We start from the raw sequence: 16,860 nt of genomic DNA, 5'->3' as shown, positions 1-16,860 counted from the left end.
TCATACAGAGCAGCTATTTAAGACACCAAATTGTCAAGATTTGGTTAAATGCTATTGCATTTCAAATCATACTTGCTTAACAGCCAACTCAAAACTGTATTTATGAATCTAATTTATGCTGTTAAATTACAATTACCCAAAATGTTTTGAACAACCCCCAAAAAACCTTTAAGTAAAGTACTTGCTTTTTTTTTCTTTTTTTTAATAATAAAACACTTTTCTTCTTTTCTTTAGAGGCTTTGCTTTTGTCTGGAAGTTTAGGCAAATACACATTTTATTCAGATTCTCTGCTCAGTGAATATGCAATGATTACCATGCCATGGTGGCATGTTTTTCTCTGTGCCGGTACTAATGTGGATTGTCATGAAAAACAAGCTGTCTATGGGAGTGGGGCATGTGCTTCCACAATCCTGTCTGTGAAATTTTTGTCTTGTTTTTGCTTTGTTATAAAGTATTTGACAAAGTCATTTTTACCTGCGTAATAAGCAGAGGAAATTTTATGAAACCTTCCATGGAAAGTCTTAACTTCCCTCTCCAAATCTCGTCAATCATAGACTCACAGAATCATTGAATCACTCAGATTGTAAAAGACCTCCAAGATCATCTGGTCCAACCATCCTACTATGACCATTATCACCCACTAAACCATGTCCCTAAGCAACATCTCCAACCTTTCCTTAATTGAATCCCAGGGATGGTGACTCCTCCACCTCCCTGGGCAACCTGTTCCAAGGCCTGACTACTCTTTCTGAGCAGAAATGTCTCCTCATTTCCAACCTGAACCTCCCCTGGCACAACTTGAGGCCTTTCCCTCTAGTCATATCACTGGTTATCTGCCAGAAGAGGCCGACCCCCAGCTCCCCACACCTTCTTTTCAGGTAGTTGTGGAAAGCAATAAGGTCTGCCCTGAGCCTCCTCTTCTCCAGATTAAACAGCCCCAGTGTCCTCAGCTGCTCCTCACAGGACTTGTGTTCCAGGCCCTTCACCAGCTTCATAGCCCTTCTCTGGACACACTCCAGAGCCTCGATGTCCTTCTTGCAGTGAGGGGCCCAAGCTGAACACAGTACTCGAGAGGCAGCCTCACCAGACCAAGTATAGAGGGAAAATCATTTCCCTAGTCCTGCTGGGCACACTATTCCTGATATAAGCCAGGATGCTGTTGGCCTTCTTGGCCACCTGAGCACACTGCCAGCTCGTACTCAGCCAACTATCAACCAATATCCCCAGGTTCCGCTCTAGTAGTAATAGGGGAATCACAGAGCATCATTTACCTACAGCCTTTCCTCACTCAACACTACTTAAAGACAGGGGTGGAATGATTACCACTGAAAAGCCTCCAACTAACACTGCAGACTGCAGACTAGAGCAAATCTGAGCACACTGCCAAGTGATGTGCAATTATATGAAATGAAACAGCAAAGAAAAACTTTTTTTCCCACTTCCCCTTAAAAATCCTTTAAACACTAGGCACTTCCCCTACCAAAGTGCAGACTTTCCATGCCTGGTTAAGCTGAGTTACTGCCGAGGTGATGGGACTTAACCATCCCTCTTTCTCAGAACCAACACCTCACAGGGGCAGTAAGCATCACCATTTTCATTTATACTTCACAAGAAAATAAAATGATAAACAAACTTTAAATTATACGGATTTTCCTATTAAGAATAGAAAGAAAGGTATTGAAAGAAATAAATCTTTGAATGTTTTGACATTTTCAGGGAGCTATTTTTATTAAAGAATTGTAGGTACACAACAAAAAGAAGTGTTCAATTTCTCAATGCACAAAGAAAGTGGGCTGGCTGATCTCTCTGGCATAAATCAGAAATAGAATTACCTAAAATAATGGCCTTACACTGGTATAAAAACTAGCAAGAGCCAAGCTCAAAGAGTACTACAGAGGACTCTGTTTTTCCTACAATAGAGAAAAAACTATTACTAAAAAAGAAACAACAAAACAAACAAACCAGACTTTCCAACACCCCCCCCCCAGGTATCTTACACTGGAAAAAAAAGAAATAAATAAAAAAAGTAAACTAAGTCTCTGGATCTCTTTTAAACATCCAGGCAACAAACTGAAGGTAGATATTTCATTAGTATTGTCTGGACATGTGCAGAAGTATTATTATGTTAGTAAAATCTTACCAGACTGTATTTTTAAAAGCTTTCATTGATTTGTTATTCAAATAGATTTCTATATGTAACCCTCTCCTACATTCATGGTAACATGTTAATAGGAAACAGCTAATAACTTCATCCATTTTTCATTCTTTTAATACCTAAATCCATAGCATGGGTAAATAAAACTGGTTTGTAGACTTACAGTCAAAATTAGGAAGCATTAAACTGACTTCAGCACACCAGCAGGCTGTCACATTCAGTTCAGTTATGACTATATGCTAGCACATTGTTTTATGAAGCTATGGTTCTATGATTCTATGGTTCTTGAGATAAAGGAAAAATAATAAAATAACATACAAAACTGGCTTTGTTCAAGTAAACTTCGCAGAGGGTAGCTTTGTCTCAACATCAGAACAATATTTACCATGGAGAGAACTAAACAAGGAGGCTTGGATGGTGGTTAATTTAAACAGATAATTGGCCTGTACTCCCTATCAACACTTATGCTCACCAGAAGGAGCACTGGTGTATATGGTGTAGGAAAAGCACCTCAGACACAGCTAGGTTATTCTAGCTTGTAGGAAAAGGAGGTGTTTTCAATGTTGCCAGGTGCTATTTCCTGGCCCCACCAAGTCCGCGTTTTGTAAGGTTTGCAAAGCTGCCTCATTTGAATTTCTGCGGAACTATTTCTGGAGTTCAGAATTATTAACTATTTCAGCAGCCTTTATTGGCAGCACCCTTGTCTGACTCCAAACATGGTTGCACTCACAAAGCTGTCAGAACACAACCTAGCATTCTGGCATTTTTTTTTCCCTTTCCCCCAGTGTACTAAAAAAGCTGTCTCCAGGGTTAAATTGAGGTATTAACTGATTGAGTTTACAGTTCATGGCATAATACTATTTATGGCATGTCTGTTGTGTCATCACCATTGATTCATTAATCAAGTTAAAGATTACCTAAGGCAAATATACTAAATAGATCTTCTCTTTATTACTACTAGTTAGGCATAAAAGCATCAATTTTGTTGCCACAACTTCTACTTAAAGTGAAATCAAAACAGAGCTCAAAAAAAAAATCTGAACAGGCTATGCATGCTGGGTGTGAACAACTGTTGAGCAACAGCGAGTTTCTTCTAATGTGGACGTGTTTGTGCAACACAGATGCCTAACTACTGAAGATGCGTGGAGACACACCAACTTGCTTCTGGAGATCCACAAATTAATTTTTAACATGGTGACTGTGGTATTCAGGATGTCTAGCTGCAGAAATTTACCCTGGTGGGAATTAAAGAGAATGTTCTGTGTGGACTCAATTCCCTTTCTAGTTCAGGAACTCACAGTGGTTGCCAATGCTTTTTGTTTTCAAAAATAAACCTTTATACACTACAGGGCTCAACACTAGAGCTAGAAAATGCTGCTCATTTTTAGGGACAGATAATGAAAAGGAAAGTTAAAGCTTCAGCCTATTTTTTTCATTCAAAAAAGTATTGTTACACAAGTTCATTTACATTTACATTTTCAATTGCATAAGAACTACCGCTGCTTTTCTTCCTTGTTTCCACTAACAAAACGGTTACATGAAAGTATTTTTTATCTTTAATACTGCAATAAACACCTTTTGAATTATTGTTAGTTAGCTATTTCCAGTATCACTACTTATTAGAACACTATGCTGCACAAACACATTGCAGCACATTCTTTTGATATCTGTTGCTTCTTGGAGACTCAGGTATGTCAGACCACTGAGAAAAGCTACTGAGTATTTTAGTCTCCTTGAAACAACCAGAACAGATTTAATGAAATAAATGACATAGAGTCCATGTTCAAAGTGAAAAAATACACAGAGCTACACATTACTTCCTTAGATGGCCAGATGATAAAAAAATTAACAGTAGTAATTATCAAGCACAAATATCTATGAAAACTATAAATATTAAAAATAATGGTAATAGAAATAAACACACAAAAGGAAAGATGATTATATATATTAAAACATATTTTATATGTATAAAATATGTCAAATATATATATGTGCGTATCAATTATATATACGTAATATCTATGTCAATATATATACGTCCTTTATATACATGTATATGTATGTCGAGTCAATGAAAGCTGTTAGGTTTTTGGACATTTTAGAAATATTTTGCATGGGACAAGGTAACTACGTAACTAAATAGAACATCCAGCAGGTATCTGAATTTGTAATGGCTAACAATATCAAATCATCAGCATAACACATAGTTTTAAGCATTTAAAAAATATTTCTGAAAAAATAAATCACAATTATCTTTGCAAATGGATCTTAAGAATGAAAGAAAAATAATCTTACCTATAAATGGTATGGGGAACATACACTTCTCTAATTGGGAATTCCAAAATCTCTTTGTGAGGACGACTACGGTTTTCTGGAAATGGCTTCACTGGTAGTAATTCTGGTGTTAGGCAATAGCCAAGGTTTTCTGGAGCTGGGGAGATCTCCAGTTTAAGTGTTCCTTTAAAGAAATCATAATATTTCAGAAAAAAAAAATACCAAAAATAACTAAAGCATAGAAGTAAGCAGAAGTAAGAACTGGATCTTTGGTTTGAGGCCTACATAACAATAAAAACATGCACGTAAAAGGATACACAGGGAGCTGAAAAAAGGTGCTGTCTAGCAGAGTTCTGTTCCTCTCCATGAAGATTCTGCTTTGATTAATATCTGCCAAAGCAGACACCACCCAATGGGAACAACATATTTGCTGTGGTCAGCAATTATATGATTACTACTGATAACATTGACACAAAAATTAACTAGGCCTTCAATTTAAATTTTGGTAAGTGAACACTTTTGGGGGAACACAGACTTGGCATTTCTGTCTGTCAGCTAAAAAGGCAAAATAAGCTTTGCTCTCAGTTCGTGTTTTCTTAGGTTTCTCTACAATCCAGAGGAGTTTAAGCCATAATTTATGTAAAAAGTAAAAATCAGCTGGTCAAGTGTTTCAATGTAGCTAAACTCTATCTTCACATCTCTACTTTGTTAGCTAACACTGACCCAAATACAAGATGAAATATGTACAAATTTTAATCTCCTTCTGTAAAATATGACCCATTAAAAAACACTGCAGGGAAAAACTCCTTTGAAAGCACTGTCTTCAAACAGCTTGAATAATAATAAAAGGCATCCAGTAAATACACCTATAATTAGGGAGGAAAGCAAATCACTGGAGAGTATCAGGCTAAATATGAATCTTCATACCCACTCATGTGGACCCGAGGAACCCAGAGAGTTCCACAATAGTATATTATAGAGTTAAAAAAAAAAAAAAGAAAAAAAAAGAAAAAAAAATTATTATATTTTGGGCTTGTAGTTGATAGAGCAATTTAGAGGAGAAAAGTACGTATATTCTATTCCATCCAAAATGAATTATATACCTGGTAAAGTCTTAATTCTTCTCTGCAAGGAAGATGATCTTTTGAAATCAGCCAAAAATTTGAACAGATCTTCATCACTAAGCCTGTCACCTTCCTACAGGAGAAAGACAAAAATCAGTATTCTTATACCAATACTCCATGACACTGAGAAAAATTTCTGAGTAAAACACAACCTTGAGGCATCCAAAGCAGGTGGGCCACTGCCAACTCCACAGCAATTATCCTCTGTACCCCCACTAAAATCACTGGGTAATTTTTCCCAACACAGCTCACATGACACATATGAAATATGTCCTAGGCAATCAGAAATAAAGAGCCTCTTGTACCTGTTTAAAGAAGGTGCTGAGCGTCAGAGAGATTGTTTTGAAGTTTGATGCTGGATAATTGTCCTCGGAGCTGAGACTTCTCTCAGAAAGTCTTCTTGCCTGTAGCAGTGTTGCCTTCTTGTCACTAGTTGATCCTTTCCCTTCAAAAGGAAATTAAATAAAATACCAGCTTGCTTTGTATTGTTTCTCTATGAAGACTATAAGGATACACTAGAAATACAGAAGTTCCTGGTAACATCAGAGGACAGAGAACAGTACCTACTACCTTTTGTCTGCATTTCCCACTACTCGTTATTTCAAACTATGTGACATAATGGAAAGCCGGGACACACCTAGTGTGACATTATTTCTGCTGCAGTGCACAAGCTTATTTAAATTTTTACTTAATGGGTTTTATAACCCTCTTTGGTCAATGTTGGGTGCAACTTAAAAACATCACTTGTACACTCCAGAAACCATGTATTTTGATTCCTATGTATTGCAAATGGACTCCATGTAGTAAAGACACTTTCCCTATTACAAAGCCAGCGTTCAAACAAAATTGACTCTAAAACATGGAAGAATATTTAGAATACATAAAGATACATAAGCAGAGATGAAATAGTGAGAATATTAAATTGTACTTGAAGGCTGAGAAGGTATGAACTTGAATCTGCCAGTCATTCTTGAGGCCAGAGTGAATGACATTGTTTTCTATGCACAAAACCACCTAAGAGCTGCTTTGTGTTAGTTAGAAAACTTAGATGACTACCGTTTAAACCTTCAGTCTCAGGTATTTCTCGTTCAAGTGTGGAAACATTGAAGAAATTCGTTAGGCTTATGGGAATCCAGGCAAACGGCATTCTGTATTTCCCCAGCCGCTGACAGAAGGATTCAGCTTGTGCTTTCAGTTTTTCAATCTTTTCTTTTGTCTAAGACAAAGAAAATAATGAATGTGTTAAAAGCAATCAGTTAGTTTAACTCAGTTAGGAGAAAAAAAATAATTTAGAGATTTAGTAAATTGCACTCTTATTTCTTGCATTTTCTTGTTACGTTACTGCCAGGATCATAGCTGTTTTAATTTGTAATTCACTTCCCATTTCTTTTAACGAGTTCATTTTTATTATAAAAAATGAGTATGCAGATCTTTTTGCAGTGACCCTTATGTCCATCATGAGCAAGCACAATAAAATGTTAGAAGGTTTAGTTCCTTCAACAGATACACAGACAATATTCTATTGAAAGTGATATCTAAAAGGTGAGAGATGTGGTGGGATTCTAGGAAACACTATCAGCCTGCTCCAGGGAGGTAAACAACCATGCATTCCCTGAATAAAACTCACGCTATCTAGTGGTGTCAGCAATGAAATGGTCATGCACACACCACAACAGGTTAGTTGTCTATCTAAATTAACAGCTTGTCTCTGAGGTACAAATATTTGTGCTAACTCCATTTTGCATTGTCATCTCTTTTGTAAATCCCTAACTGCTTTGTGGCTCAAGACTTCGGAATCAGTACAGATTTTCAAAGTGCCCAGGAAGCAAAGTCTTCTTTGTGTCTTGTCTTCTCCTGACTTCTTTATGTCAATCAATGACACCAAATTGCTTGTCCCATGGATGCACCAACTGACTTCCTTCCCATTGTTCTGTTCTTTGGATTCTGTCCAATTCCATGTGTGTGCATTTTTTGATCTAAACATTCTTCATGGTTGTTGACTTACCTTGCCAGCTTCACTTTCTTTAAGAACCATGTAGGGTTCTGCACAGTCTCCAATTTCTCCTTGCTGAAGTACTTTTTCTATCTACATATAACAATAAAATAAGTCACTCAGAAAGGAAAAATGTCACCATAATTAATACATTGCTTCTCTAGCAATACAAAAGAGCCAGCCTAAATTTACAGTACACAACTCTTAAAGCAGTCTTTATGGACTAATGTACAATAAAACTCCTCCCAGTTTTCCATCTGTTTAGTTATAAAGCAGAAAACCTGTATGTGACAACACTGTCCATCAAGTACGACTGAGTTTTCACTGAAATCAAGAAAATTAACACATTCCAAATGAAATGGTTCAGGCTAACTTAGTTTCAGACTTAAACATACAAAACAATGCAAAGTGTACTAAACCAAAGGCCCTTCTTCCCCTCACCCCCCAATATTATTCAAAATTAAAAATGACTTATTTCACTTTACTTTAAATTTTCCTAACAAAGAGAGGAAACTCTACCTACTAGAACTGGAACACAGAGTATTGATATAACTTCTTAGCTTGGGAGTGAGATATACATACACCTGTATGATTAAAAATTATCAGAATATCTCATGTCAACCATGGGAAACTTATGTTTGTTAACTATTTGTCAACTCCACAAACTCAGACAACAGGCACGGCTGCGAACAGGAAGCATGTTGTTGAGGTAGCACTGTAACATACCTTTATTACTAGGTATATATCCGATGAGGGATAAGTGACAGAAAATACTGCTGATCTTGCCTGAGTAGACAGGTCAATGGAGGGTGTATGAGAACGCAAGAATCCTCTTAATGAATCAGGGTTCAGGTCACAGTGAAAATTTTCAGAGATCTTGAAAAGAAAAAGATTTAAAATGTATTGCAAAATTGAAATGCATTGAATTTTGTTTTAATGTAAGTCAAAAGAAGTAACTGGAACTACAGAATAAACAATTGCAAATGTGGTAGTTTGAATACAAAGAAACCTGGATCAGGCTGCACGTGTGCAAAAGTTGTGTACTTTTTGTAAGCTATTCTAAATAGCTTTTAGAGTTAAAAGATATAAATAAGAGGTAAAATCCAAGCCAATTTAAAAAAAGAAACAGAAAACAAGATAAACATCCTAGAATTTTCAAACAATAATGAAATTAATCTGAAAAAAGTAAATGAATAAACAATTATTATTCCATTCCTTTTTTAAGCTGTAGTGCATACTTACCTTTTTTCTTTCTTTTATATCATAGAGAGCTATGCATGCAAACAAAGGTTCAATCTCTATATCAAACCTGTTAAGGAAAGACACACAGTACACTCATTAATATTGTACTCCTAAGACTCTGCATAACAAAAAAAAAAGGGGGGGGGGGGGGGGGGAGGGATATATTTTCACTGGTATTTCCATTAGGAAGTGAGGAAAAATATTTAGTTTCAGAGTCTGGCTCTCCCAAAATCTGGAGGATTTTTTTTTTTTAAATAGTGCCTTTCATTAGATGATTTGAAGAGGGGAAAAAAAAAAAAGGAGTAAACTGCTGTCAATGTATTTTCTAAATGGGTCTGAAAACTCTGGTGTCAGATATCAGTTAAGATGATCATACCATTCTTGATTTTTTTTTTCTATTTATCAAGTCCACTAGCATGTACAGAGACCAATCCAGTTTTACTCAAAATATATAACTGGCATCATCTCCAAATCCTTTTCACCATGACAATATAAAGACTTCTGTAAATATAGATAGAAACAGTTTTCTGCCAAAATTACACCATGGCAAGAACAAGCAAGCATGTAAATGCTTGTTGAACAGGGAACATGCAGTGTAACATGTCTGTAGCAATATAATCAAATAAATTAAGAAACTAAATGAGAGCTGTAACTGAGGCCTGCCAGAACTGGAGCATGTAAGGATACTTACTTCAGAGACTGCAGCTTTACCAAAATCCTGTTACCCAGGTGTTCCTTTGGGCGATCTGGCACTGGTCGTATCTCCACTGCATCTTCCTATCATTAAACAGTTATTCTATTCATATACTGTTAAAGTAATTGTAAATTTACATGCTTACATAACAGCTTTATGTGATGTAACTTGGCTGCTGCTACAAAACAACGTTCCCTCACTCAGCAACCATTTCACCTCTTCAGCCAGAAAGAAAATTGATATATATTCCCAAACATCTACACTTCTGACTGTCATCTGGTGTGTTTCCCAGGCATGTGTTGCTTGTTCTGACACAGATATTTTAACAGAATGTGGCTTGACCCACACTAAATGAGAGTAGCAAGGCCTCAGGCAACACCATGAGTCTGGTACAAACTCTTGAATGCACATACAAAATAGCTTGTGGAGCCCATGGTGGTGTCCCTTCACTGTGTCATTACCCAAGCTTGACATGCAAAAGCAGAAGAGGCAGAGATCCAGGCCAGGAGCCCCATGTTTGAATGTGGAGCAGACGTCCATCAACACGCCAGGAACGCCCCATCCCAGCAAAGCACAGCTTGTGCATGGGAAGTCCTCCGAGCTCACCTCATCCACGGACGGGTAGAGGGCAAGGAGCTCAGCATGCCTGTTGGTTCGCCGGGCTTCCTCGTTCTGCCTCTCAAACTCCTCAGCGCTGACATGCCGCAGCAGGTTCTCCAGGCGGGGATCGGGCTGCAGGCTGCGCAGGTCAAAGTCACAGGAGGCCGGGGCAGTCCTGGAGGTGTCCTCAGGGAGCGTGGGCACGTGTCTGGGCCCCGTCTGTTGGAAAATGAAGGCACAGCAAAACCTCTTACAGCCCAATGTGGCTTGGACTTTGTGAGGTTTCTCTTGACTATCTTTCACCTCTACCAGGAGGCCCAGCAAGTGGGAGATGATGGCAAGTACTATCCTCCACTTTGTGCTTCTCCGCATGCAGGGGAACAAAGAAAAGGGCAGCACACCTCCAGTTTTCTAGGTGGACATTGCTGAAGTCAAAGCAGAGCAAGCTGAGGCTGTGAGCCATTGCAGTTCTTCAGGTCTCTGGGCCTGACTACATCCACATTGAGAACAAGCAGGCTGGGGGACCTCCAACAGTGCATAGCCTACTTTGTTGCTCACACTTCCCTATCAGGGGGTGGCAGGGGGAGTTACACAGCCACACCAGCCCCAGCACTCATACCTCCATGTTCTACAAACAACGGTTACGGAAACTCCTCATAAAGAAAAGCCACCTGCTACAGAGATCCCAGTATGCTGCACCTTGGCTTCTTTTGAAGGAAGCTACTATATCGAATAACTTTTCCCAGAGAAAAGAAAAGATACCTGAAAGGTTGCTTCACCAGAGTCCAAAGTTTCTGATTCAAATGTTTGCTTCTGAAGACGCTTGTGAAAATCTTTTCGGGATCCCTTATTTTTCAGATTACAAGTATCTGAATTCCCTTGGTTCCTTTCAGGATGTCAGGATGGAGCAAAGAATGAATTAAAGGAAAATAAAACAGAAAAAGAAAAACCACAAATTAAGCAATTAAGCAAATTAAGTATATAAAACTATTTATTCCTTTTAAACAATCTGCTAAATTCTGTAGTGGCATTTTTGGAATCAGTCTCCTTAGTTACAGTATCCTGCTCTGTTCATTTTCCTTTCCATAGCGCTCAAAAAGCAACATCTAAATATCTCAGTATTTTCATAAAGATGTCACAATATGTAATTATTGACCAGGGAGACAATTTTTTTTATTATATTTTGAGAGCAACTGAATTATATCGTCTTACGCTTATTAATTTTAATCATTTGAATTTTACCAGGTCACTGCAAATGAAAACTGAAGTCATAAAAGAGATAACCTCATCTCTCCTTGGTTATTACCTTATTTTGGAACTCCATTAATCATGCAGAATGAAAGACAGAAATTCAACACAAGTTAGAGACACCTTAGCATCCATAAGAGGTTTTGTTGATTTATTTTTCACTACCTCTAGTGTCAATCCAACGATAAATGCAGAGATTTGCTTACCTGAGATCATACATTCCCTGTGAGGCACAAGCTATACTAAAGATGCCCTTCCCCAAAAGTGTTCTTGTAAAATCATTTATTTTACTTATTTTTAAAAGGATCATAGCAATTACAACTCACCAGGAGGCAAACTCTGTTTTTAACAGACATGTTCACATTAATGGTTGAATTCTAAAAGCAGGACAAGGAAAAGAAATAAAGGACAACTGAAGGGAGAAATCAACAGGCACAGGAACTCACCTCACCTTGGCCTATACCAAAATCAGACTGATGGCAAAACAAACTGCACCACACTGCTCTTTCAGTCACCCCCCCTCAAAGGAAGGAGTGCAGGAGAAAATATGATGAGGAAACCAAAACCAAAAACAACCCAAATACTCACTAGCTGAAATAAAGATAAGTAAATTAAAGGATATTTAGTCATGTCCTGAGAAGCAGGACCTCAATACATGTAGCAGTTGTTTGGGAGGACAGATATCATGTCAGCCTCCCTCTCTTCTTCCCCGTTCCCACCTTTTATTTTAGTGTGACACCACAAGATAAGGAATATCCCTTTGGTTGGTTTAGGTCAGCTGCCCTCATGATGTCCCCTTCTCACCCCTTGCCCACTCCCTGCTGGCTCTGGGGGGTTTGCAGGGGGTCTGGGTGCTATGCCAGTGCTGCTCAACAAGAGACACAACACTGGTGTGATACCAGTGCTCTTCTAGCTACAGGTGCAGAGCACAGCACTGTATGGGCTGCTGCAGGGAAAGTTAATGCAGTACCAACACAGTACAACCACAAAGACCCCTCAGCTGCACCTAGCCCCTATTGCATATGTCCCTCTGCTCAGAGGCACGAGGACCATGAGACCTCCTCAGTCTTTGCTCCTTGTGCCACCCACTCTTCTGCCTCTTCTGTCTCTAACTCTTCTGCCTTTAACTTTCCCATCCAGAAATGGATGAAAGCCACACACACATTTCTATCATCCACAGCTCTCCAGACCGTAAGTTCAGTTCCCTGTCCTATGAATCTTTATCTCTCAGGTTGACAACCACATCCTTTTCGGACTTTTTCAATACAGTGGAAAGGTTTCTATGAGTACTTTCTCCTCCCTTATCTTCTTTGCCTCCTCATACCTGTTCAGAATAGTGCCCCAGCATACCATTAGACTCCCAATAGCAACCACTGGTTTTCCCAGCACTGAAGCATCTTTTATGTTATCTTGTTCTTTGCAGTTTTTATTTGTTTACTTTGTTAGCCTTCAAAGGTCAGCTTTTGAGGGCTCAGACTTAGTAAAGTGTCTGAATTCAAATTTGCCTCACCTGAAACAGTGAAAAAATAAAACACCCCAAAAGTCTTTTCATGTGTGTGTACTTCTCTGGCTTCATTCACATTTGTGCATGCACACATAAGAGCAAAAATAGCCATGTGCTATTTATTGTTCGCTGCATGTACTTGACTGCTCAGTTCCTATTTGTGTGCAGAGACAATGCTGGCTCTTTACAGTGCACTCAGAGCTGCGCTGTGTGAAAGCACAAGCAACGTGCTCTGCACGGTGTATGTAGTGAGGCTGCAAAACCAACCAGCTTCTTTCTGGTGACTCACTGTAGAGCACTTCTGAGAACTGAACCAATTTCATAAGCAGCCCTGGAGGAAGTCTCCTCACAGCTCTCGGAAGCTGCTCCCTCCCCACACAGGTGGCAAAACTGAACAATGCAAATTCTGTACGGCCAGCGGGAGATCATCCACAATGCATGGTTGTTGACATACCCCCTCATTAGTAAAACAAGTAGCTGGGTGACTGGGCACACCACAAGGACAGCAAATATGCCACATTGCTCCTCAGGAAGAGGGAGGGTATGAGCACATGAGGAGGTGAACAGGAAGTGCTGCAGAAAACTGGAGCCCCAGAAAGGTCTTTCTGAGGAACTGAACAGGAGGGGCTGCTGGAGAAGGAGGAGAGCTCCACTGCCACACCACAACCCCAAGAATCTGGGGATGGGCTCCCCTGCACAGCAAGCATGTGCTGAAAGTTCCCTTCATATTTAACATGTGAAATTGAATGAAATTAAATAAATATTAAATAAATAATTAATTATTAAATAAATAACAGATAAGAGAAGAAAAAAAAAGAGAGGAGGACAGGACAGGACAAGGATGGCACAGGACATAATAAAATAAAATAAAATAAAATAAAATAAAATAATAAAATAAAATAAAATAAAATAAAATAAAATAAAATAAAATAAAATAAAATAAAATAAAATAAAATAAAATAAAATAAAATCCTGTAATGCATAGATCCAATTCTCTGTGTTGAATTACACTGACCCAAAATGCAGAAATCCTTCACTAGATTCTGTGTAAAATAGAAATCTCTGCCAGGAAAGCCCATGATTTTTTTTTTTTTTTTTTTTTTTTTGGTACTAGGACTACACTTCCTTTTCACACACCACTAGAAATCAAATCATGTAGAGTTTTCAGGGCATGTAGAGGAAAGAGATAGTCCACACATATTTATCCCTGTTCTCCTTCCTTTTAGTGTTATGAAATAGGAAGTTAGCATAAATCCAAATTAATGCAGACTGGTTATTTTAGCAACAAATGTAATAAAAATGGGAAATGTGCTTTCCTTGCACTGTCAATTGTACAGTGTATAGTTTTGACCTTTAATAAAATGATAGCATTTTCCGTGCAGGGGCATGTTCTGGTAGCATCTGAAAATTTAGCCATGAGCAGAAATCTGTCCTGTTTCTGCTTAAGGTGATTCTTTAAATCTCCTGTTTTCTGACAAGAAATTCAGAAAGTTTTGGAAGCTGTGGATCTTCAGGAAATCTATAGCATTTGCAAAACATAATTACAAAAACTTTATATATAGAATCATAGAATACTCTGATTTGGAAGGGACCCACAAGGATCATTAGGTCCAACTCCTGGCTCCACACAGGACCACCCAACAATCTGACCACGTCTGAGAGTGTTGTCCAAATCTTTCTTGAACTCCAGCAGTACCAGTGCCTGACCACCCTCTGGGTGCAGACCCTCTCCCTAACCCCCAGCCTGACCCTCCCCTGTCCCAGCTCCATGCCGTTCCCTCGGGTCCTGTCGCTGTCCCCAGAGAGCAGAGCTCAGCACCTGCCCCTCCGCTCCCCTCGTGAGGGAGCTGCAGGCCGCCATGAGGCCTCCCCTCAGCCTGCTCTGCTCGGGGCTGAGCAAACCAAGGGGCCTCAGCTGCCCCTCATACATCTTGTCCTCTAGTCCCTACACTATCTTCATAGCACTCCATTGGATGCTCACTAATAGTTTAATGTCCTTTTTGTATTCTGGTGCCCCAAACTGTACAAAGTAAATAGTGTACAGTAGTAATCAAAGAGCCTGAAAAGACTGAAGACTAGACAGCTAACAGCTGTATATTAAAAGCCTGGTATGAATGGGTAGAGTGAAAACTGACAAAACTTAAACTGCAATGGTCCTTGCATAAATGCACAAAACCTTAAAAAAAAAAAAATCAAAAATCAAATAAAAGGAGAAAAAGAAGGGATAAGAAAAGAAGGGATAAGAGGTCACGATGAAAGATCAACTACTCACCACATAAACACTGAGTAGACACCGAAGCTATTACAGTAGGAGAAGAGATTAAAAGAGCTTGGCTTGTTTAGCCCACCAGTTTGAAAGCTGGGGCAGGATATGATTGCTGTCCCTCAGTGTGCAAAGAGGTGAAAGAGTAAGGAGAGAAGAAATGGCGTAACATTGGCCTACGAAGAAGAGGCACACATGGCTATCAAAATGTTTAGGCTGGGACCTGGAAAATGACTGCAAGTTTTAGATGAGTGAAGTTTTAGGACAACTGTAGTAACAGCTACTACTACTTACTACTAAGATACTGCATTAAAATGGAGATGAATCAGATTAGAAAGGTATTCTGAAAGCAAGGGATCGACCTGACACCCACTTGGGCCACATGGTTGAGGAATAAAATTAGAATATATTTGAATTGGTTCATTTGTAATTTGTTAATGAATTTATGACACAGAAATTTTAATTACCAGGCATTCAAGAACTAAGCTTTGTTTTTCTGAAGATCATGTTCCACCAAGTATGTTACACTTGCCAATTAATTGGCTCCTGAGAATGAAAGGAAGCGCAATGAATGTATCCTGAATTAATCCTTATTTAGATAAATCATCATTACAGACACGTGATGTGAATTACTTCCCGATTAATTCCTAGAGAACCTGAATATAGGAAACAGGTACAAAATTATTTATCCCATCGGCTCAAACAAAACAGTAGAGTAAAATGACTGAGAAGTCAGTTCTGATTCAAATTATTTTTTTAAAATTACTAACAACATGCATCTTCTCTCTGTCAAATAGGATGCAAAATGTTTTCTACTTCATTTACTTGTAGGTAGCTTACTTTCTATTCACAATCAGCCAGTCCCGGATATATGTCTGAACACAATCTCTGACATGTGAATCCAGTTCAACCCTGTGGAAAAAGCAACACATGGTAAATATATTAGTAACTAGGTCATGCCTTAAGGACAGAGAAATTTATCTAAACATGCTGTTCAGATAAAGGCCTCACTATTAGTTCTCTCCTGTATGCTTATTTATTGCTAAGCTATTGTTTGAGTTTTAAAGAATATGTGTACTGTATAAGTACCTTATGCAGGTTTTGTTTGCTGTGTTTATAAATTAACAAACAGAGATAACCACTTGCCATGAATGTAAGACTGGTGTTGGTATAAAGTACTGCAAAATAAAATAGTGTACCAGGTACCCATCTTTGTGTTTTTCCAATAGAGATATTTTTCCAGAGGCCTCAGCTCCTGTACTCTTGCAAATACATAGTCTCTTTGTAAGACTTCGGTATAACTTTCTTTCTCATAGAAATGGAGAAAATTTCAGAAATGGACCTTAAGTATTTAATCAGACAGCTCAAAAAAACCCCACATGTGAGATATGAAAATACTTCACAATTTTGTGATTCTGAAATGTCTCATCTAATGTAGAAAGTTGTCAGTGCTGCCTGAGAGGCTGGATACCTATTGGCACTGAAATATTATAAGCTATAGTCAATGTTAGTGGTCATGAATGTGCTATCATGATGTTGTTGCACAATTACCCCACCTCTATTCTGAAGAAAGTTAGTGACCTGTACCAAAATTGAATGTTAGCACTTTCCACGCAGTGCTCAAACAGATTTGCAGCCCAGGCTGGGTAACAACCGATCGGGGTTGAGACCACCCCGTGCCACGAGTGCGCTGAGGCAGCACGTGTTGACTTCCTGCATCAGAAGGACATGCTTTTGTCAGCAGCCTGCACAGATGAGGGTAA

At 38.7% G+C, this 16,860-nt stretch overlaps 1 protein-coding gene across 3 annotated transcripts in view; it reads right to left on the bottom strand.

Moving 5' to 3' along the window:
• Positions 1-16,860, bottom strand: part of DOCK8 (dedicator of cytokinesis 8) — a 94,089-nt gene that overhangs the window by 53,782 nt on the left and 23,447 nt on the right. For all 3 annotated transcript variants that reach the window (XM_038170767.2, XM_038170769.2, XM_038170768.2), the window contains 11 exons: positions 15,938-16,009; positions 10,845-10,968; positions 10,089-10,301; positions 9,480-9,565; positions 8,789-8,855; positions 8,273-8,422; positions 7,559-7,639; positions 6,610-6,769; positions 5,859-5,998; positions 5,533-5,626; positions 4,451-4,613 (listed from right to left, as the gene is read on the bottom strand). In XM_038170767.2, the coding sequence (XP_038026695.1) occupies positions 4,451-4,613; positions 5,533-5,626; positions 5,859-5,998; positions 6,610-6,769; positions 7,559-7,639; positions 8,273-8,422; positions 8,789-8,855; positions 9,480-9,565; positions 10,089-10,301; positions 10,845-10,968; positions 15,938-16,009 (1,350 nt within the window). The remainder of the gene's footprint in view (positions 1-4,450; positions 4,614-5,532; positions 5,627-5,858; positions 5,999-6,609; positions 6,770-7,558; positions 7,640-8,272; positions 8,423-8,788; positions 8,856-9,479; positions 9,566-10,088; positions 10,302-10,844; positions 10,969-15,937; positions 16,010-16,860) is intronic.

Source organism: Anas platyrhynchos, chromosome Z, assembly GCF_047663525.1.
Source record: "Anas platyrhynchos isolate ZD024472 breed Pekin duck chromosome Z, IASCAAS_PekinDuck_T2T, whole genome shotgun sequence".
Taxonomy (NCBI): Eukaryota; Metazoa; Chordata; class Aves; order Anseriformes; family Anatidae; genus Anas; species Anas platyrhynchos.
Note: the sequence above shows the minus strand (reverse complement) of the source record. Positions and strands in the feature narration are given on the sequence as shown.